This window comes from Vulpes lagopus, chromosome 1 (assembly GCF_018345385.1).
Source record: "Vulpes lagopus strain Blue_001 chromosome 1, ASM1834538v1, whole genome shotgun sequence".
In the NCBI taxonomy this organism is placed as follows: Eukaryota; Metazoa; Chordata; class Mammalia; order Carnivora; family Canidae; genus Vulpes; species Vulpes lagopus.
The window spans coordinates 171,802,999-171,819,475 of record NC_054824.1 but is presented as its reverse complement, the minus strand read 5'-3'; the positions used below and the strand labels follow the sequence as shown (position 1 = coordinate 171,819,475).

Genomic DNA, 16,477 nt, shown 5'->3' with positions numbered 1-16,477 from the left:
ATTAGAATTTATTAAAATTTGAAAGGTTTTAATTTTCCAACTTTTCTCAAAATTCTCATTAGCTTCAGAGTTGGAAAATCTTACTTGAAGGTCTAAGAGGTTGATTCTTACAAAGTTAAAAAAAAATGTTAATGATGGCTTATAAGCTTTTTTTAAGAATTGTGCTCCACTGGAAGGGTCATGAGTAGAAATTGGGAGGTAAAAAGTTTTAGAACAGAAATTGAAATGAAAATCTTTTGAGAATCATTTGCAATTTGACATTCTGGCAGCTTTTTCACTGGAAACAATGAAAATGCTAGAGGAATAGTTTTTTAAATCTTCCTACTAAAAACATCAATTATCTAATAAGGTAGTCTAAAATCTAAGTAAAAGCAGGTACCCCAGGAGGTCAGCAAAGCATTAAAGCTGATTTTGCACTAAAGAAAGTTGCCAAACCTAGAGACTTTGAGTTGTGATAACAAGTTCAAATTTGTTTGCATCAAATACATAGCTTGAAAATAGTAAAACAAAAATAATAATAATAATAAATAAATAAATAAATAAATAAATAAATAAATAGTAAATCAAAAGTTGACATTGCTAACTTTGTCGAATAGTCCACAATTAACCAACTTGACCTAATTGACATATATGGAATACTACATTCAACAACTAAATACACATTCTTTCATTTACATGTAGAACATTACCAAAATAACCACATGCTGGGCCATAAAGTAAATTTAAACAAATTTCAGAGGATTAAAATTACAAAAAGATAACTGAGAATTCCCAAGTGTTTCGAAATCAAGTAATATATGCCTAAATAACCCACGGGTCAAAGTTGAAATTGTAATGGAAATTTTAAAATATTTTGAACATAATGAAACTGATAGTGTGACAAAAGAAAATGCAGCTGAAACCATGCTTAGAGGGCAATATATAGCCTTAAATGTATACATTTGAAGAATATACCACTTCAAGAAAATTTTAAAACAGCAAATAAAACCCAAATGAAAGTAGAAGGAAGGAAATATAAAGAACAAATTAATGGAATAGAAAACATAGAGAAAATCAACAAGCCAAAGTTAGTTAAAAGGATGAAAAAAATGATAAAATGCCTGAATATGACTGATGGAGTAAAAAAGGAAAGAAGGCACAAATTACACAACAAAAATCCTCAAGATATTTTTTTAAAAGAGTAAGATGAGGGGCACCTGGGTGACTCACTCAGTTAAGTGTCTGATTTCAGCTCAGGTCATGATCTCAGGGTCATGAAATTGAGCCCTGCATCTGGCTCCGCACTGGGCATGGAGCCTGCTTAAGATTCTCTCTTCTTCCCTCTCTCTCTCTCTGCCTCCCCCCCTTCTCTTAAAAAAAAAAAAAAAAGAATTAAGATGATATTATGAGCAACTTTATGCCAATAAATTTAAAAATTAGGTGGAATGGACAAATTCCTTGAAAAGCACCGTTTATTAAAACGACTATAGAGATGAACATTGGTGCGCCTGGGTGGCTTAGTAGGTTAAGTGTCTGCCTTCAGCTCAGGTCATGCTCTCGCAGTCCTGGGATCCATCTCCACCTCAGGCTCTCCCTGCTCAGCGAGGAGTCACTTCTCCCTCTGCCTCTGCCCTTTCCCTCACCCTACTCGTGCTCTCTCTCTCTCTCTCTCTCTCTCTCTCTCTCTCAATTAAATAAATAAAATCTTTAAAAAGAGAGAGAGATGGACATTAAGGAGGGCATGTGTTGTAATGAGCACTGGGTATTGTAGAAGACTGATGAATCACTGAACTCTGCCTCTGAAACTGATAATACACTGTATGTTAATTAATTGAATTTAAATTTAAAAATCAACAAAGAAGAAATAGAAAATCTGACAGGTTTATATTTATTAAAGAAATTATATTGGGCAGCCCAGATGGCCCAGCGGTTTGGCGCCACCTTTGGCCCAAGGTGTGATCCTGGAGACCCAGGATCGAGTCCCACATCGGGCTCCCTGCATGGAGCCTGCTTCTCTCTCTGCCTTTGTCTCTGCCTCTCTCTCTCTCTCTCTCTCTCTCTCTCTGTCATGAATAAATAAATAAAAACGTAAAAAAAAAAAAGAAATTATTTATTTTGAAATATTGATCTTTTTAAGATTTTTATTTATTTATTCATGAGAAACACAGAAGCAGAGACAGAAGCAGGCTCCCTGTGGGGAGCCTGATACGGGACTCAATCCCAGGACCCCAGAACTACACCATGAGCCCAAGGCAGATGCTCAACCACTGAGCCACCCAGATTTCTCAGAAATTATATTCATATTAAAATCCTTTTCACAAGAGGGGCGCCTGGGTGGTTTCAGTTGAGGTCATAATCTCAGGGTCATGAGATGGGGCCTCACGTCATCTGCTCTGCACTCAGTGAAGATCTGCTTGAGATTCTCTCCCTCTCCCGCTGCCCCTCCCATGTGTGTGTCCATTGTCTCTCTCTCTCTCTCTCTCTCTCATCTCCCTCAAATAAATAAATCTTTTTTAAAAAATCCTTCTCACAAGGAAAACTGTAGGCCCAAAGAATTCCTCCAGATATAGGAGGATAATCAGTTGTACACAAAACTCTTCCAGAGAAAAGAGGCAATAAAAGGAACGCTTCCCAGTTCGTTTTGTGCAACCAACATGGCTTTGATATCTAAATCTACAAGGACATTTCAAGAATGACCAACCAGTCTGTCACATGTACAGAAATGCAGAACTCCTGAAGAAAGTATTAGCTAATGAATCCAGCACAATAAAAAGGATAATACATCACAACCAAGTTAGTTTCATTCTAGGAATGTGAGATTTAATATTCAAAAATCATTTAACATTTAAAAATTAATCTGTGTTGAGGTACCTGGGAGACTCAGTCAGTTAAGCATCTGCCTTTGCCTCATGTCCCAGAATTGAGCCCCACATTGGGCTCCCAGCTCAGTGGGCATCTGCTTCTCCCTCTCCCTCTGCCCCTCCCCCTGCTTGTGCTCTCAAATAAATAAATAAAATCTTTTTAAAAAATTAATCTGTGTTAACTCACCACACTAGTAGAATAAAGGAGGAAAATCCTTCGTGTGTATAGAAAACGCCATCAAGGGATCCCTGGGTGGCGCAGCGGTTTAGCGCCTGCCTTTGGCCCAGGGCGCGATCCTGGAGACCCGGGATCGAATCCCACATCGGGCTCCCGGTGCATGGGGCCTGCTTCTCCCTCCGCCTGTGTCTCTGCCTCTCTCTCTCTCTCTCTCTGTGACTATCATAAATAAATAAAAAATTTAAAAAGAAAAAAAAAAAAAAGAAAACGCCATCAAGAAAAGTCAATACTTGTTCATGAATAATTCAGAGATCATCTACAAAAATATAAATAAGATCCTATTTAATGGTAAAACACTGTAAGCCCTCCCTTGAGATCAGGAATGAGATTATTATGTATGTTGTCACTTCATTTTAACATCATACTGCAAGTATAGCTAGTGTAGTGGAGGGTGAGGAGGGGGCAGTATAAGACTTGGAAAGGAGGGGGACGTGGGTGGCACAGTCTATTAAGCTTCCAACTCCTGGTTTCAGTTCAGGTGGCAATCTCAGGGTTGTGAGATTGAGCCCTGTGCTGGGCTCCGCACTCTGCACACAAATCTTCTTGAGATTCTTTCTCCCTTTACTCCTATCCCTCCCCCCTGGCTCCTAGTGCTCTCTCTCTCTCTCTCAAATAAATAAATACATCTTTTAAAAAAATTAGGGAAAAAATAAAACTATTCACCCATGATACGATTGCATATGTAGAAAATTCCAAAGAATTTACAAATAAGCAGTTAGAAATGTAACTGTGTCCCTGAGTACAAGGTCAGTATAAATAAAAAATGTTCCAAAAACCAGTCCAAAACACCTAGAAAATGAAATTTTAAAAAACACCATTTTGAATAACATCAGAATATATCATATACCTAGGAATAAATTTAATGAATGATTATGTGTACAAAAATTGACAAACCAGTTCTATAATTTATATATAAACAGAATCAAGAATAGCCAAGACTAGGGGCACCTGGGTAGCACAGTCAGTTGAGCATTTGACTCTTGGTTTTGGCTCTGGGTTAAGATTGTGAGATAGAGCTCCACCTCAAGCTTTGTGCTCAGTATGGAGTCCACTTGGGTTTCTCTCTCCCTCTCCCTTGCCATCCACCCCATACTACTTTCTCTCTCTCGCTCTCTCTCAAAATAAAATCTAAAAAAAAAAAAGAAAGAAAGAAAGAAAGAAAGAAAGAAAAGAAAAGAAAAAAAATAGAATAGCCAAGACTATGCTGAAAAGAGAAAAGTTAAAGGATTTATACTTGTAAATATACTTACTATGTAGCTACAGTAATTAAGACAGTGTCTGGTATTGGTGAAAGCATAGACAGATAGTCCACTGGAACAGAATGAGAGTCCAGAAACAGAACCACACATACATTGACACTACCTGATTTATGACAAAGGTGGTTAAATAAGAGTATAGAAAAAGAGGTTCTTTAATAAATGATATTGAGTCAACTGGATATCCATATGGGGAAAAAATGAATCTTGACTCTTACTATATACTATATACAAAATCCACATGGATTGCAGAACTAAATATGAAAGGTATATCAATAAACTCTAGAACATAGGACAGCGCCATAAAGGCAGCTTTGGATCTGTGATAATGTTCTATTTTTAAATTCTGAGTGGTAATTACACAATGTGTCACTTTATATTTATTTATTTTTGGGTTTTTTTTGTCACTGTTTAATAATCAAGTTGCACACTTATGATTTGCACTTTTTTATATATCTTCATAATCCTTTCATTAAAATGCTCATTTTAAAGAAAGTAGCCTAAAAGAAAGGATTATTTATCAAAGAAATGGCTGTTAGGTTGACTGCAGACTTCTCAAAGGTAACAATGAAAATCAGAAGTCATTAAAATAATATTTCAGTGTGCTGAAAGAAAATAACTGTCTACCTAGAACTCTTTCTCCACTGAAAATATCTTTCACAAATGAAATAAAGATATTTTCAGACATGTTTATCACAATCCTCTGAGTCAGGATAGGCACATCTATTGAGATGGTCTGATAAAATAAGATAAAACCTGGAAACATTAAAATAAACCTGAAAGATAAAGATTGAATCTGGAAACAGTGTATTTGTCACTGTTACTCCTCTTTTCAAACCACCTGTCAACCCTCTTCCTCTTCACTTTCCCAGATGTCTAGGTCCTAAACCTAGAATTGTGTGGAAATTCTCCATCACTACAAGACCTACTCCACTCCCACTTCTTTCTCTTCCCATACATATAATACTGCTTTATGAATTTTTTAAAAAGTTTTTTCTAGTAAAAAATAAAGCTCACTTTTAAATTCTTGATTATTTTATTTCTCCTTTTAAAATTATTTGCTTAATAGTAGAATCAGATGTTCTATCACCCATTTAAAACAAAAGCAAAAAGCCTCCTTTGAAACTACTTTCCTCCTTCAATTCTTGCCCATTTCTGTCTCCTCTACAGGAAAACTCTTAAAAAGATGTCTGTACTTGGTATCTCCACTCTCTCATTCCTCCTCATTCACCCTTTAATTCAACTCAGGTCTTTTTTCTCAGTACTCAACTAAATTGCTTTTTGTATAATCTACAATAATAACAGTAATAGCAGCACTTACGTATTGCCCACTGCGTGCCTAGCACTGTTTTGAGCACTTTATGTGTATTAACTTATGAATCCTCACAACAATCTGACGTAGATACAGTTACTATCCCATTTTACTGATGAAACTGAAGCATAGATTAAATAACTCATCAAAAGTCATTATACCTAGTAAATGGTGGAGTTAGGATTTGAAACTAGTCTTTCAGAATCTCTTATATCATACTGCCTCTCTGTTTTGCTAAATCCAGCAGTCAGTTCTCTGTAGTTACCTTACTTTACCTCTCAGCAAAGCACTTTTTCACTTCATTTCTCAGAAGCTATACCCTTACCTCTCTCTAGCTATTCCTTCTCAACTCATTTACTGGTCTTTTTCCTTTTCCCAAATTGTAAACATCAGTAGGTTCTAGGGTTTAGTCCTCTGCCCTCTTCTTTCCTCCACTTATATTATTCCTAATCCCATGACTTAAGATAACTGTTTTTGTGGAACTATTTAGCCCTAGACTCTCCCTTGAACTGCAGACGCATGTCCATCTAGCCACTGGAATTTCCCCCCTTTGCTTGAGCCTTCTTATTTCCCTCCCACCACTATACCATCTTTTCCTGTTTTAATATTCTAGCCCTTCAGTCCTTATTTTTATTTCATGAGTAGAAACTTGACATACTGCAAGGGTTAGATGTTATAATAGTAAGTTCAGATTTTATAAATAATTTGCCTATTTACCCCATTTTGCTAAGGCGATTTGTGTGGAACTTCTTCCGCCTGGAGAATGAACATCTGAATAACTGTGGTGAATTCCGTGCTGTGCGGGACATCTCTGTGGCCCCTCTGAATGCAGATGATCAGACACTCCTAGAGCAGATGATGGACCAGGATGACGGGGTACGAAACCGCCAGAAGAACCGGCCGTGGAAGTACAGTCAGAGCATATCCCTGCGCCGGCCTCGCCTCGCTTCTCAGTATGTATGCTTCTGCTTTTCAGAGATGAATTTCCTACAGGTTTTAGCACTGGTTAACATTTAAGCTAAGGAAGGTATCAGGTTGAACCACACAAAACCACTGACATTCAACCATTTTCACCTACAAAAAATGGCAATAGCAGCAATTTCATATAATCCAACTCATAGAATGTCTTAACACAGAGAGTAAAATGTCATTAATGTGTTACTTAATGCATAAATGCTACTCATTTGACATTAAAAGTACCCTGGGGAAAATTTACTGACTCTTCAGTAAGTTTTATATATATTATTTGTATATATTATTTATATATAAATAATTTTCAAATTATAAACTTTAGGAATTCTGGCTGTGCCACTTGGCCTCTGTGTAACCTTGACCAAATTACCTAATTTCTTTATATTTATTGTCCATCTGAAAATTAGAATTAACATGGCACCTGCTTATAGAGTAGTTATGACACGGGATTTAGACTAGTTTCCTCACAGAAAGAGTTCTTATATATAAACACCTTATATAAATATAAGCTATTATTATTTTTCTTTTCTTTTTTTAAAATTTTATTTATTTATCCATGAGAGAGACAGACCAAGAAGCAGAGACATAGCAGGAGAAGCAGGCTTCTTGGCAGGGAGCCTGATGGGAGACTCCATCCCCAGACCCAGGATCACGCTCTGAGTGGAAGGCAGACACTCAACCACTGAGCCACCCAGGCGTCCCTTATTTTTCTTACCAAAATACCCATAGTTTTATAAATCGTTAACTTTGTATGATCCTAAAAGAAACAATAAATATATTGCAGCTGCATTTGGAATTTAGAAACAGTAGATTTCACAGTGGATCGGAATGGCAGAAGAGACTTAAGTGGGAGTGGGCAGTTGTCTAAAAGATAAGAGAGTGCTTGACTAGGTCAGAGGCACAGTCAGGAATTAAGGGGTACAAGGAAAACCCATGTGACTAGAACCTTAGTAAAAATTTAGCTGAATAGATGAAGTATGATTATAAAAGGCTGGATAATACAAATGCCTTGATCATATAGCCAGGAAGGAGTCCAATAATGTTTTTCATGGAAGAATGAAAGTAGTATTTTCATAGGTTTTTAATGGCATTGTGCAAGATATATTGGGGAAGAGAACAGTAAAGGCCAGAAGACCAACTGGAAGGCCCCTGCAGTTTTCTGAAGTATCAGACATTGAAGACTTGGGCTAGGATGTTTTACAGTAGGACTAAAAACAACCTAAGGAGATGTTTTAAAGGAAGTAAAAAATAAGAGATAGTAATAGTAACCCATGGATATTGGAGAGCAGAATAGAAATTGCCCAAGCTTTTGATGGAATTTGGAAGTTCTCTAAAAGGACAAGGTAGAGAAAAGAAAAGCAGAAAAGTAGGGAGCTAAGACTGAGGAAACACAGGCAAAGAGAAAAAAGGAATAAACAGAAGGAACAGGAAAGGAATGGCCAGAGAGGTCATTGGGAAGAACACCAAAACAAAGCAGGAGACTATTGTGGTAAGGAAGCAGAGTTTGAAGAAGCAGGAAGTGGCCAGTGGGAGAGAAGGTCCACAGGTGCCACAAAGGCCTGGAGGACTGTAGGAGGCTGTCTCACTCTCGTTTGCTCCTCAATTTGAATGTCTTATCCTCGTTAGTCACCAGCAGAGGGCAATCTAAACATACACTATTTCTGCTTCAGAAACAGAAACTCTTGAACTAGATTATGATGTTCAATTTCAGGTGTTAAGTGGAAAAACACTGAGATACTAGAGTGCAACCAGAGAAAGGTGTTTAGAACAAAGAAACAGGTTATTTGCAATGGAGAAAGCAAGAAATCTAAAATAGTGAATTTTAGTACTGACTTTGTGACTCCTGTAGCACATCCTTTACCTTTTGAATGTTGGTTTCCACCTCTATCAAGTGGGAATAATAATACCCACTTCACAGAGTACCACTTATACTGCATACGGCTTATGAATTGCAGAGTATTTTAAGATTATCAAATCCCATTTTTTCATCTGGTACAGGAATCTCTTCTGCTGCGTTATGATTAGTGATAATGAAGTTTATAACCAGATGGGGCACCTGATTTTATTGTTGGATGGTTATCGTGGTAGATAGGTTATGTTGGACTGAAATATGCTTCACTGTAACTTTAACCAGTTGGTCCTAGTTGGGCTTTCATAACTTAGTCTCCTCTGTCCTCTACATCATACCCTGTCAATTTTTTTACAACTCTCATGCTCATGACAGTCTTAGGTCTTATCTTCTACTGGTTTACTCATCTAGTTTCATGTGTACCTCAAATGGCAGTATTTCTGTCATGCTCATCATAATTCCTTATATTTGTTTCATACTTACTGATGGTTTTTACATCTGTTTTCTCACTTGATATTGACACAATCTCCATGAGGTAAGAGAACTATTATGTGAAATAGGTGTTATTATTCCTGCTTTATAGAGATAAAAATTAACACTTAGAAAGGTACATCATACAAAGTCAGTGCTCAGATCCTTTTTTTTTTTTTTACTCAAATATAATTAACATGCAGTGTTATATTAGTTTCAGGTGTACAATATAATGATTCAACATTTCTATGCATTGCTCGGCATGCATCACAGTAATTGTACTCTTAAACCCTTCATTTGTTTCCCCATCCTCCCACCCACAGCTCCTCTGGCAATCAGCAGTTTGTTCACCTCACATAAGTGTCTGGTTTTCTTGTTTGTCTTTTTTTCCCTTTGTTTGTTCACTTGTTTTGTTTCTTAAATTCTACAGGTGTATGAAACCATACGCTATTTGTCTTTCTCTAACTTATTTCACTTAGTATTATTATACAAAGTCCATTCTTATTGTTGCAAATGGCAAGATTTCATTATGTTTTATGGCTGATCAAATGGAGATCTTCTTCTTCTAGATTACTTCCCCCTGTTTTACACATGCCCAGCCATTTTTCTTGTTACCTTCCTCTGGTTGCACTCTAGTTTCTTAATGTTTTTCTAGTAATCCTGGAAATTGAGTGTAAAACTCCAGAATAGTCCATCTGATGCAATATATAATAGCCTTTTACAATGTATTTTTAATGGTGGTAAGATGGGAAATGTACCTAATACCATAGACCTGTTTGTATTTTAATAATGGACTAAGTACTTTTTTTCCTCTTATTCCACTAGATCCAAGGCTCGTGACACTAAGGTATTGATAGAAGACACAGATGACGAAGCTAACACTTGAATCCTCTGAAGTCTAGATTAACATCTTTGGTTTTCCTACTCTACAATTCTTTCCTCGACCAACGCAACCTCTAGTACCTTTCCAGCCGAAAACAGGAGAAGACACATAACACATTTTCCGAGCTCTTCCAGATCGGATCCTATGGACTCCAAACAAGCTCACTGTGTTTCTTTTCTTTTCTTCTGGTTTAATTTTCATTTTCTATTTTTAAAACAAATATTTACTTCATTTTGCCAATCAGAGGACATTTTAAGGAACAAAAACATAGTATCTTATGGATTGTTTACAATCACAAGGACACAGATACCTATCAGGATGAAGAACAGGCATTGCAAGGACCCTCTGATGGGACGGTACCGAGATACCTCGGCTTCTGCTGGGCCCGGTTTTGACTGGTTGAAACCGGACATTGATTTTTAAATTTTTTTGTCAGTTTATGTGGAGAATTTTTTCCTTTCCTTCATACCCAGCGCAAAAGCACTGGCCGCACTTGCAGGGAAAGTGCAACTTAGAGCAGTACCTTCATTCACGAAGCTACTTTTTAATTTGATGTAACTTTTCTTATTTTGGGGAGGGTTGCTGGGTGGGTGGGAAATATGATGTATTTGTTGCATATAGTTTTCTCATTATTTATGAAACTTAACCATAAAAGAATGATAGAACTCCTGTGCAATGAAGGTGGTAACAGTGAAAGAAGACAGGGGAAACTAATGTCGGACAGCATTTGAGGGTTTAGTCCACAATACCTCTTTCATGAGACAACTTGCACCAGTTTGACTTTTTCTTTTCTTTCTTTCTTTTTTTTAATTTTAAGCCAAAGTTTTATTGCTGATTTTTTTTTTAAGTTGCTGCTGCTTTAGAATCCTGAGCATCTCTCATAACAAAGCATCTGTATACTTCCACACAACCGGTTAAAATTTTTTCAGAGGTCTGATACTTTTGTTTTTTTTTAAGGAACAGATGTGGAATACATTTGCCCATACTCCAACCATAACAACTGAAGTTATGCCTTATTAAGCTTTAGCATTTAGGATAATTGAAGTATATAGCCTTTACTGACTCTGAATGAGAAGATGAAGCTATTTCAGAGTCCCTACACCCTTACTGGGTAGTTTTTGTTTTGGATTCACTTGCTTTAGCCAGAATTTGATCAAATTAAAAGTTTGTCTTGGGGAAACCATATTTTTGAGAGCAAAGAACAAATTATCCTTCCTCTTTCACATTTTATGAATGAAACAGACCTTGGTAGCCATTTCTCCCAGCAGTTTTAAAGGATGAACATTGGATTTCATGCCCTCCTATGAGAGAAAACCTGCTTTTAAGATTTTTTGGGTCTAAACTTGGTCGTAAACAAAAGGTGTATTTCTTAGACATTTCAGACTCTTGTGGTCTGTGCACAATGCCCGTTTTAAATTCTTTGTCTGATTTTTTTCCTATGTTACTAAGTCATCCAAAAAGCCCTAAAACCTTAAAGGATTTTACTTCCCTTGAATGTGCTTGGCATTATATTGAGCATTTCATTATCTAACAAAATTAATGTGTTTTAATGAAGTGTGTTTTAATCCTCCCAACCCCCCAGATCCAAATGAGGATTCTAGCATCAACATCAGTGTATTCATGAAAGTAAATTACTTCTGTCATTTTCAGCTTAATCTTAGATAAAGAGACAAGTGAGTGGAAGGGCAGTATTATCACGTACTTAGTCTTAAAAATAGGTGGTTACTGACCGTTAATATTCCCCTTTTGTCAGCAACTCTATTGCCATGTATTACTAGTCTTTACTAATGCCTGTCATGATTCCAGTAGATTAAAGTTACTGTTACTACCAAAATTCTACCAATTAACTGACAAATAGTTCATTTTTAAAGGAGTTTATCCCATTTTTATTCTGACAAGCTTCGAAAATTTTTTCTCTTTCCAAATTGAGATTTTTTTTTTTCCTAAAAAATCATACAAACTTTTGGCTTTTATTGTTTTTTTATGTTTTGCCAAGCATGTTCCTTGGCCCAAAAACTGAGGAAGAAAAGTTTAATTACTCTTTTTTAGTTTAAATAAGTTAAATCATTTATAATAATCAGTGGTAACAATTTAGTAACCCTTAATAGATTAAAGGTTGCATTATTTATACTTGGGGGTTTTTTTCTAACTATTTTGTTTTTGTACTTTTAAACCATGGGGGAAGTATCACTGGTCTGTCAAGAAATAGCAGTAATTATTACTGAGTTAGATAAGTCCAGTGGACCAGTCATTTCTTGTACAAATAAAACTGGTGGTACTAATATGTATCCAGAGCAATTTGAATTGTCAACTTCATTTTCTATTAATAGCACTATATAATGACACACATAAAATCATATAGTTGACTTCTGGTATTTGAACTCCCTGGTGTTTTTATTTCAGTGTATCCTATAGCCAATTTGGTCTTTTTTCAACTATTATGATTCTAGGCCCTAATCAGTATTATTTTTTCATAGATAATACAATGTTAGAATTTGTTCCTTTTCTGATGTGTTTGTCCTGTTAGCATAGTCTATTCAAGAATAAGGCTTATGTAACTTTCATCTTATGATGACAGATGCTCAAATAAGTGTTTAAACACACAGCTCTATGTGCCTCCTAAAGTTATAAAGAGAAAAGAGGATTTTCCTCATAAGAGGAAACAGTTTGGGAGACAGAGTATACATTTAAATTTTCTTCCTCGAAAAAAAAGGCAATGTGTATTTTTCTCTTCTAAGTTTTAAATGCCCTAGCAGGTGCCAATGCTATGTCCTACCTAATATTTTATTGGAGATATCTGTACACCAAAACTTGCAGAACTTTTAGGAAATTAATAGCACAGAGTCATTTTAAAGGAGAGCAATCTAACCAAAAGTAAAACTTTATCTAATTTTAGGTTTAGAAATTCTAGTTTTGTTTTGAGAATCAGTTAATATCATCAGCTTAAATATTCCCCAAATGAATGAAGAGAAAATACTAATAAAGTTCATTGATGTGTGTAAAGAAATCAGAAGACAAAGAAAAATGGTTTATTTTCTACTCACAAATATGCACCTATATTTAAGACTATCTATACCATTAAAATGGAATCATTGATGATTTCTTACCATTCAGAGAGACAATAAAATGATCAAATTTAAGTCATCATTAATTAGGTTATAATGGTAATTTTTAAGATTAGAAACCCATATGCAACTTTCTTTTCCAGCATCTCTCATTTTTCCCCTTAAGAAAGCTGCTTCACTTTAGAGTCAGAAGCAATGATGTGAGAGAATGCTAGTCAACTCATCAGTAACCTATATGTACCCTTAAAGAAGGAAAATGGGGCCTAGCCTCCAGGATCTGCAACTCCCCAAACTTACAACATGAGAGTTTCAAGCTTTTAACAGATTTTACTAGAATTAAATTGTTGATGTATGGTATTCTTCCACCATGGTTTGACCAAAGTACATTTATAATAACTAAAGAAAGCAGTTCACCCTTTCTTAAGAAGTGAACTAAGCCAAGTTGGGGGTAGGGGGAAGTGACCTTTTACAGAGTTGTATGGACGTTAGATTAACAAATATTTAGCTGAAGAAAAATAAAGTGATTGTGGAGCTAGAAGAGAAGAGTGGGAAGGTATTGGATTTTGGCACCAAGAAGCTGGGCAGTTAAAAATTGTGTGAACTCAGTGACATTGGTCATGCCTCACTGTCTCTCCTTCCAGTGGTTATGTTGTTGGTAGAGACCTGCCTTTATTTTCCCTTTTTATTTTTCATTACTTTGCATTATTCAGAAAATAATACCCAAATGCAGTTTGCTAAGTAATGACCAGGAAAACTTAATCTAAGGAAACTAATTTAGAAAATAACCCTATCCATGGCATTACTTTATTCAAAAACTTAAAATTCTCTGAAGTGTTTGCACTGTGTTTGATAAACAATTTCAGAATATAATTCTCCTTAATTTGCATGAAATTTGCCTGACTCCGAAAATAAGGACTTCTTGCTATATATTTAAATTTTTAAAATTAAGATTGCTTTTCAGATTAAAAAAAAAAATCATGTTGAATCTATGGCTTTTTCAACTACAAAATCACAGTTTTTTCAAACCTAATAAAAGAGCCAGCATCATTACATACAAGATCTATAGTCACTAGGTTAGGACAATACAAGTTGTGGTAGAATTTCAGAAAGAGGTGAAGAAGGATAAATTTATCAGCTTAGTTCATTTTATGATGCATCTAAATTTTATTTCTTATGATTAGGAGAGTTAAAATGAGATTTTAAAAATTACTTAAATATGTTTCTATGTTCAAGTATCAATCTTGATAGTAAATCTTAAAAGCTAACTTTCTGCATTATATTTTCAATGTATTTAATGTCAGAGCACCGAAGTAATGTGTAGAATTGATTATATTAGAGCATAAGAAATTTGTAATGGTCAGTGCTACAGACCAGTAATTTAGCTGGCATTAAACTACACTCTACCACACATGAAAATGTAAAATCATCTCATTTGATTGTAAAGAGTTTAATTTAAGCAATATGAGAAGTTTGCCTGGAAATGGAGATGAGCCTGCTGATTGGTATAGTTCATAATGCCCTTGTATGAATGGGCAAAACTCTGATACGGAGTTGCTCCTTAAAAATAACCTTCCAGAATGTATTTGCTTACTTAAGGTGGAAGAGGAAGTGAGAGGGACAAGATGAGAGTTTCCCCTGAAGTGAAAAGAAGCATTATACTAATTTTCATCTAAAGTATGTTTCCTTGTAGCAGACCTTTGGTTTGTTTTATTAGTATTTCAAAGCCACCTTTGGTTTTTTTATGGTGCCATCAACCTAAGGAGGACAATCAAATAACCAATTGTTTGCCTTGGATTCAGTGTGTCTGCTAATTACAGTCTCATCTTGTAAACCTTCAAACCAGTTACTTGACTAAACTCCCACCATATTACCTTAGTTCTTCCTATGCCCTTTCCTCTGTACCACCACAAATCAAAGGGAAGACTTACTACCAGAAAGGTGTGGACTTCTAAGAAAAGAGCAAGAATTCCATCTTACTACCCAAACTTCCTGAAGTTCCTACCCAGACTTCCCTGATTGTCCTGTAACAACACCAGCATGGTGGGAATAGGAAGAAAGATTGTCGGGGAATCCTGAAAGAAACCTGTAATTGGTCATTGATATTGTTATTCTTTTTAACTGTAAAGTAAAACTGTGAGCCACTCACATTTGCAAAAAGAGAAGAATTCAAGCTTTATCACATTGTTAAGATTTAATTTCTTGCTATATTCTGGATTAGCACAGAAGCTTGTATCAGTGAAGACTATTTAGGAGGGAAATAGGGTGTAAAACGTATCTGTCTTTTCAAACCTTCTCCCTCTACTCATGTTTCCTTCACCCTCTACCACATTGTGTTGGTCAAATGATACTACTCTATGAAACCCTGAGCTATAGTTGTCAAAAGTAACTATGGAATGTGATTAGTCCTCTGTGGGTGCTTCTTTCCCTCTTTTTTCTCCCTTGCTTTCTTTCTTACTCTCTCCACTCTGGTATATGGAAAAGGTGACGTCAAAGAATTGATGCTTGCTTGGACTCATGTTGTATCTGTGACTATGCTATTAGCTGTCTCCTTTTTCCTTCTTATATGGGTAGAATTCTTACAATGTGTGGAGTTCCCTTCTTGATAAGTAGGTTAAATGCACAATGTGGTACTGTTTTATAGTTTCTAGATGGTTGTATAAAGCAAAAAGTTAATGTGGTTATGTGTTTTTAAGAAAATAAGTGATTGGTTACAAACTCTGTCCTTTTTTCATTATTACAAGCTCTGTTTTACAACAGTTTGCTGACTCCTTTGTCATTGGCAAATGGTTTGTGTGGTTGAGTGTTTTTCTCTTTGGGTTTCTTGGTTTCCTGGACATGATTCTTCTTAGGACTAACTTGTATGAGTTTAGGGCAAATATACTTCAAAGGTGGAAAATTTGTTAGCTTTTCACTAAATTAAAAAATAATCTTAAATGGCCTTTTGTTTTTAGGTAGTATTAGGCATCTAATGGATTGATGCAACAGCTCATTTTTTTCCACTCACACAGAATCTCAAGTATTAGGTGAAATGATATGTTTAGTTGTATTTTGAAGAGCTGGACTCCTGTTATCACTGCATATCCATGTAGAGAGGAAACAGTAGCTATAGAGGAATGAGATTGGATGGCTTTTCTAAGTGTCACTGATGCCTACAGAAGGATAATGAACAGCTGAGGGCAAGTACCAAGCAATTAATTGGCAGCCAGATGTGGAAACAGCCTCTCTGGTTGCATACAGCATTCTCATTTCCTACAGTGGGAGACAAAGGGAAAGAAGAGAAAGTGAAGGCCAAGCCAGGACTTAATAGCGTAGCTGAATTTCAAATATGGTTAAACAACAAAGGCATGTCTGTTATGCAACGTCAGGGTCCTCATTGGGAAAATCAGACACATCAGATGTAACATCTAGTTGGACCCCCCAGCCCCCAAAAAAGATTTTGACTCCATAAGCCCCTGGGAAAAAAATCTGAGTCTATGGACCTATTTCCCCATAATCCTCACTAGCGCTTCTCACTCCTACTCCATGATGGGAGACATTAAAGACCCTTGTGCAAGATAACATATGCATCACTCAGGATTCTCATAACTCAGC

General features: G+C 36.0%; 1 protein-coding gene across 1 annotated transcript in view; it reads left to right on the top strand.

Annotated features, from left to right (window-relative positions):
* Positions 1-15,642, top strand: part of XPR1 (xenotropic and polytropic retrovirus receptor 1) — a 224,596-nt gene extending 208,954 nt beyond the window's left edge. The window contains exons 14-15 of the mRNA XM_041756166.1: positions 6,378-6,599; positions 9,764-15,642. Coding sequence (XP_041612100.1) covers positions 6,378-6,599; positions 9,764-9,824 — 283 coding nt within the window. The 3' untranslated portion in view covers positions 9,825-15,642. The remainder of the gene's footprint in view (positions 1-6,377; positions 6,600-9,763) is intronic.
* The last annotated feature ends 835 nt before the right edge of the window (positions 15,643-16,477 follow it).